At 40.6% G+C, this 6,548-nt stretch overlaps 1 protein-coding gene across 1 annotated transcript in view; it reads right to left on the bottom strand.

The window, feature by feature from the left end:
- Window positions 1-5,671: 5,671 nt before the first annotated feature.
- Window positions 5,672-6,548, bottom strand: part of LOC103994838 (E3 ubiquitin-protein ligase IPI1) — a 32,372-nt gene continuing 31,495 nt past the window's right edge. Inside the window, exon 6 of the mRNA XM_009415278.3 lies at window positions 5,672-6,520. Within this exon, the coding sequence (XP_009413553.2) occupies window positions 6,013-6,520 (508 nt within the window). The 3' untranslated portion in view covers window positions 5,672-6,012. The remainder of the gene's footprint in view (window positions 6,521-6,548) is intronic.

Genomic DNA, 6,548 nt, shown 5'->3' with positions numbered 1-6,548 from the left:
AGAACCTACAGAACCGCGTGCCAGCTTTTCGATAGATCGATTGGAATTGAGATGATGACATGCCGACAGAGGCGGCAGGAAAAGAAAGATATGTTCATTCTTCTTTTCTTTTTTTTTCTTTTTTTTTTTTTTTTTTTACTTTTTTTCATATTCTTGCTGGTGATCCAATCTGCTTAGAGTCTTCCTGGATTAAAGTTTATTGTGATGAAAATAATAGAAGATAAGAATAATTATTGAAGAAATTTTATTGAAGAAGTTTGAATTTAAATATATTAACATGTTTCTCTCCTATTTAGATAAAAGATTTTTCTCAACAGACTAGAGAGATTTCCTATCACATTGATTTTACGGTACACGCTCTCGGTATAAAAAAATATAGTATTTTTAAAGTAATTAAATCTTTAACTTTAAGAAGCGATGCAGGAAAAAAAAAGTTTTCCTTCCTTTGTTTCTACTGTGATTTGTGATCTTGGTGGTAAAGTTCATGATGGGTATTCCATCTCTATACTTCGTTGTCATGGTGGAAAAGGAGTAACGTGAAAGTGTTTTCAGTCCTGAGATTTGAGATTCACTTGTACAAACGTGTGTGCATGTGTTCTGTGTTCCCCTTCTTCGAAATATATTTGTTTCATTCAGTTTCATATATGGATGCTCGCACTAACTAAGAGAGGACTGAAGCAGAAAGATTATTTGCGTCCGAAGAAGCAGCAGAAGAGGTAAGTAGCAGCAAATCCAGATGCTTCAAAAGTTGCCCCCACTTCGAAGCAGATTACTGCCATTGGGTAATTCTTTGCCTAAAAAGTGTTGCCTACTATAAGAAAATAAATATAAAAAGAACTCAAGGAAACGAATGTTCTTTTCTTGTTGTTGATTCATCATACATAGAATCTGCTAAAGTTTATACCTTTATTATTCTACTTAGCAATATATTGGTAATGTGATTTGGTTTTAACCATTCATTGTTGGTTGTAAAAAGAGCAGTGTGCGAATGACAATCTATTTGATAATATTTCCAGTTGTTGATTTAATAATCTGTCATGTGCTCAAGCTGCGATTGTGAATTCTCGAACTCTTGCGAAGTGGAAAGGTGCTTTCATCAGCATAAGGAGGCTTTTATTTTGCTATCATGCATTCTTGGAACCTTTTCCTTTCTTTAAGTAGGCCAAATTCCCGAGGAGTTTCTCGAGGAGTTTATGAATTTGACTAATGAGATAGTAGTACACTCATCAGACCCTTATAAGTCAATCTTAATCCTGCCCACTTTCGATGTGGGACTAATCAGGGGTGTTACAATCACCCCCACTCAAAGGCTTGACGTCCTCGTCAAGCCCCAATATAACCCAGATCAAACCCTAGCATAGTGCATGTGAGGCGTAGCCATTGGTGGCTCCAACGAGTCCTCTGACTCCGTCTACGGGTAGCCCTTTTCTAATCGAGCCCCATCACCCTGCTCAAATGCTAGGTCGGCTCTGATACCAAATATTATGACCCGAGCCTGATGGGTTAACTGGCCTATCGACTTCGTTTAGTCTAAACCACTGATCAAAATGCTTAAGTTGAAGTTGATAGTAATACACTCATCAGACCCTTATAAGTCAATCGTAATCCTGCCCACTTTCGATGTGGGACTAATCAGGGGTGTTACAGTTAAATTATCCTCTCCTGCGGTCTTTATTGCCATCAAGGACTTCCGTTTCTTGTGGAAGAATCAGTTGTGATACTTTTCCTTTTTTTTTCTCTCTTTCGGGACTAGCAGCTGATGCTATCTATCATTAAGTGATTAGATGGTTCATCCAGCAATCTTCTGCGTTTTATGGATCCATGCATGTTTGGAGCTTCCTGTGGTTTCTTTTTTATTCTGTCAGCAAATCAATGTACCGCAACTTATGCCTTCGCAATAGAATTAGGAGACAACATCCAGATGATAAACGGATGCAACTTTATCAGGGCAATGCAAGGAGGAGTTAGGATTGAAGATAACATGGTTACTTTTTATAAAAACCTAACAACTATCAACACCCTACCTTACATCCCAACAGCCACAGCAATAGAAGAATTGGACCTAGAGGAAGACGATTATATCCATATCCAAGAGGCAATATTTTATTCAGCAGAAGCTCAGCAAAGTGACAAATATATAACGACCAAGTTCGGAGGCCTATTGGACCAGCTGAAAGCCCAAGGATACATAGGGGAGGATCCCCTAAAACATTGGGGAAAGAATAAAATAACTTACAAACTGGAGATCAAAAACCAAGATTTTGTGGTAGAAGACAAACCACTGAAACACCTAACACCACAGGCAAAAGAGGCTTTCTCCAGGCATGTGAAAGCATTATTGGACATCGGGGTCATCAGGCCAAGCAAAAGTAAGCACCGAACTACTGCCATAATTGTCAATTCTGGAACTACTATTGACCCCATAACAGGAATTGAAAAGAAAGGAAAAGAGAGGATGGTTTTCAACTACAGGAGGCTTAATGACATCACAGAAAAAGATCAATACAGCCTTCCCGGCATCAACACCATCCTTAAGAAGGTCAGCAATAGTAAAATTTACTCAAAATTTGATTTAAAATCTGGCTTTCACCAGGTTGCTATGCACCCGGATTCTATAGAATGGACCGCATTCTGGGTCCCCGAAGGACTATATGAATGGCTGGCAATGCCCTTTGGTCTCAAAAACGCCCCAGCCATATTCCAAAGGAAAATGGACACCTGCTTCAAGGGCACAAGACATTTCATTGCAATATATATTGACGATATTCTGGTCTTCTCAGAGAATGAAAAAGACCATGCACAGCACCTAGCTCGAATGTTGGAGATATGCTAGGAGAACGGCTTAGTCTTAAGCCCTTCAAAAATGAAAATTGCGGTAAGAGAAATTGAATTTCTCGGGGCAGTTTTGGGAAATTCTAGAATCAAGCTACAACCCCATATTATCAAAAGGATCATTGGCTATCAAGAAGAAGATCTCACTACAAAGAAAGGCCTCAGATCGTGGTTAGGAATCCTAAACTATGCAAGAAACTATATACCCAACCTGGGCAGGCTTTTAGGCCCGTTATATTCAAAAACAAGCCCAACCGGAGAGAAAAGGCTAAACGAACAGGATTGGAAATTAATTAGAGACATCAAAAACCTGGTACAAAATCTCCTAGATCTAGAGGTACCCCCAGAAGACTGTTTCATAATACTTGAAACAGACGGATGCATGGAAGGATGGGGAGGAATCTGTAAATGGAAAAAACAGAAATATGACCCCAGAAATACGAAAAAAATATGTGCCTACGCTAGTGGAAAATATAGTCCAATCAAGTCCACCATAGACGCTGAAATGCAAGCAGTCATGAAAACTCTAGAGGCATTAAAAATTTATTTTCTTGATAAAAAGGAGATCATCATCAGAACGGACTATCAAACAATAATAAGCTTCTTCAACAAGTCTGCCCAAAACAAACCCTCAAGGGTCAGGTGGATGGCCTTTGTGGACTACATTACCGGAAGCGACGTGGAAGTCAAATTTGAGCACATCGAAGGGACCAGTAATATTCTAGCCGACTCTTTATCCCGACTAATAAATATTTTGATTTCAGGATGGCCGAACGAACAGATACTCCTACTAACATAAGCCACCCAAGAGGTTCAAGCCCAGCCGAATCCAAGGGCAGCAATGCACCTGAGTCAACTAATAAACCAGGTGACCTCCTCACACAATACCAACAAGAACTGGATAAGCTCAAATCCAGAATGCAAAGGCCAGGAGGACTCCCACTCAATGAGATGGGACTCGCGGAAAGAAGACTTGGAGCAATTCAAAAAGAAGCCGCTCGACAAGCATGTGAGGCACTTCAGCAATTCAGGGACATCCACTCAATGAAGACAAGAGAGTATCAAAAAAGGAGTGGAGGAAAAGACAACCGGTACAAAGACTGGCTACCAGTTGTCCTCCAACAACAACAACAGCCGGAAAGAGCTTTGGCGTTAACAAAAGATGTTTCACAAAGGACAACCGGCTTCAGCCTTTAGGAGCATGGCGGACCCCTACAATAGCTGGAGCGCATCTACTTTTCTTCGCCGCTAAGAAAAGATGAGTTGAGCCTCGGGGAGCCACTCGTAGTGTCACTAATAATGGTATGAAGGAATCTGCTTTCCTTCGCCACCAAGTAAAGACGAGTTGAGCCTGGGGGAGCCACTCGTAGTAATGGTACAAAGGAATCTGCTTTCCTTTGCCACTAAGAAGAGTTAGAAATATATCAGGTGAAAGGATAAGAATGTGATGGGGCCCAATAAGTACTCAGTTCTCACCTCTCCCTCTATATATTTTCTAGTTCAGTCTCTTGCATAACACGGTCGAGAAACTAAGAGTCTCTATCCGGTCTTTTGTTACTGGGATTTATTTTCACCGAAACATCAACCCTTTGTGCTATGATTGTGAACAAATTCATGTACCTGTTTAGGTAGTTTTTCTTTCTATTTCTAGCTATGATCGTAAAGGTGGAAGTGACTTTCATTGTGTACAATCTGGGCATGCTAATATTAGTGGATGACGATGCTTCATCACCTGACATCCACATCCTCGACGGTCTCCAAGTTTGAACTGTTCAAACCATGTCGTCGCTGGGACTTCAATCTCAGTAGGAAATCGTACCCGCTTGATTGAAACCATATATAAAAAATCTCATCTCAATTATGGGGTTGGTCATTGTCCTTGAGCACACTAGGAAAATTAAAAGGCCATTATGTTCGCTTTTATGCACTGACTTTGGCATAATGAGTTTTTCTAGTGTCAGTAGGTGAATTAGAACCATTTTCTAATGTCATTCTGCAGACAATGAAGTTTTCATTATCCTCCTGAGGTTATTTCTAATAATCCTTTCTAATGCACCAATATGACTTGGAACCTTTTCTAATGTCATTCTGCAGACAATGAAGTTTTCATTATCATCCTAAGGCTATTTCTAATGTCATAATCCTTTCTATTGCACGAATCTCCCACCAATACGAGGCCTAAGGTGTGAGAACATAAAAAAAAAAAAAAAAGTTATTTTCATGACTCCATCCTAAAATCAAGATCAATCTGACCGTTGATCGAAAGCTAACTGCTGCATGAAAATTTTGGACACTTGGTCAGATAAACTGTTACAGCAATGTAATTTTGGGTATTTATTCATCTCCACTACATGCATGGTTTTTCACTTCTTGTCTAGACCAAAAACAGGACCGCAACTCAGACAAGGAACCAAAAGTGACAGCCTTTTTATTATACCGTTCTAGCATCCGTAAATCTAATACTCAGTGATAATTGTAACCAACGAATTCAATGGAACAAAAAGCAATACAGTTACCTCTTAACTATTGCCTTGGAGATACTTGTGTCTATGCTAGACAACACAAACTAAAGAAAGCTGGCAGGCAGTAACAATAGCAGATGTACCGCCGTTACTTGTGTCGTCTACATTAGACACCACAAACTAAAGAAAGAAGACAGGCGGTAACGCATACTTGTGTCTTTATTTCCACCTTTCAGTTGAAAGGATGAAACACAGGTCACGTCTGGTTTAGCTTGAGGTTCTTCATTATCGAAAAAAGACCTACCTGAACTGCTACTGCTCTCTCATAAGTTCATCAAATATGTTCGATGGCAGAGAACAAAAAGAGAACCAGATCCTTGCCAATACCATTTTCATAATCGCAGAATACTTAATTACATTATGGAACAAGTATTTCAGATGAATACCAGCACCAGGCTTAAGGGTAGGGATTTATGTTTAACAAAAGTGAAGCAACACCCTAAGATCTTGTTTTCAGCATTGTTTTGGCAACTTATATATATCATTCAAGAGCAAAACCAACAGAACGAACAGCCCAACACCAGGTAAAAGGGCCATGCAGGAGGAAACCTCAGAAGCACCAGTGTCTCCTTTGTTCAAAACAGAGTTTTGTGCAATATGGGGAATGTACAAAACCACGGCACAGCTTGTCTTCAAGTATGTTATGCAGTGATGCCTCTCACATGTACGGCGGCAACCTTGGAGGAGGCCTGTGCTGGTATCCATTTTCTGGACAGTTTGGTGTAGACCTCTCCGCTGTAGCTCTTTGAGTATAGTTTCCTGACTGAGGGTTCTGGTTTGGGTTGAAAGGGTTCCACCAATGTGATTCACCCTCAATAGGAATCCATGGGAGTGGGCTGATGCCCTCTCTACCCCATCCATAAAATCGATCGACATGTCTGCCTATGCTCTCACCTTCTTGGTGGTTTCTGTTTACAGATCCCGAGACTGAGAAGCCATAGAAACCCCCTACTTCAGCTGAGGAAGGAGCTGCAATGGAGGAAACAAGAGTTAATCCCCTTGGTCTCATCCTCCTGATGGGAGCAAAAGGGGAGCTCCGGAGTGATGAGGAATACAAGGATGGATGATACATGTGACTGCCAAGACCACCATTGTGACCCCTAATCTCTCCTGTAACTGGTGGGCCTAGTGACCCGACTAAATTGCTTCCATTGCGTGCAACAGACCTGAAATTTATAGGACAATGATGACCAC

The sequence above is a fragment of the Musa acuminata genome, chromosome BXJ2-8 (assembly GCF_036884655.1).
Source record: "Musa acuminata AAA Group cultivar baxijiao chromosome BXJ2-8, Cavendish_Baxijiao_AAA, whole genome shotgun sequence".
Taxonomy (NCBI): Eukaryota; Viridiplantae; Streptophyta; class Magnoliopsida; order Zingiberales; family Musaceae; genus Musa; species Musa acuminata.
Note: the sequence above shows the minus strand (reverse complement) of the source record. Positions and strands in the feature narration are given on the sequence as shown.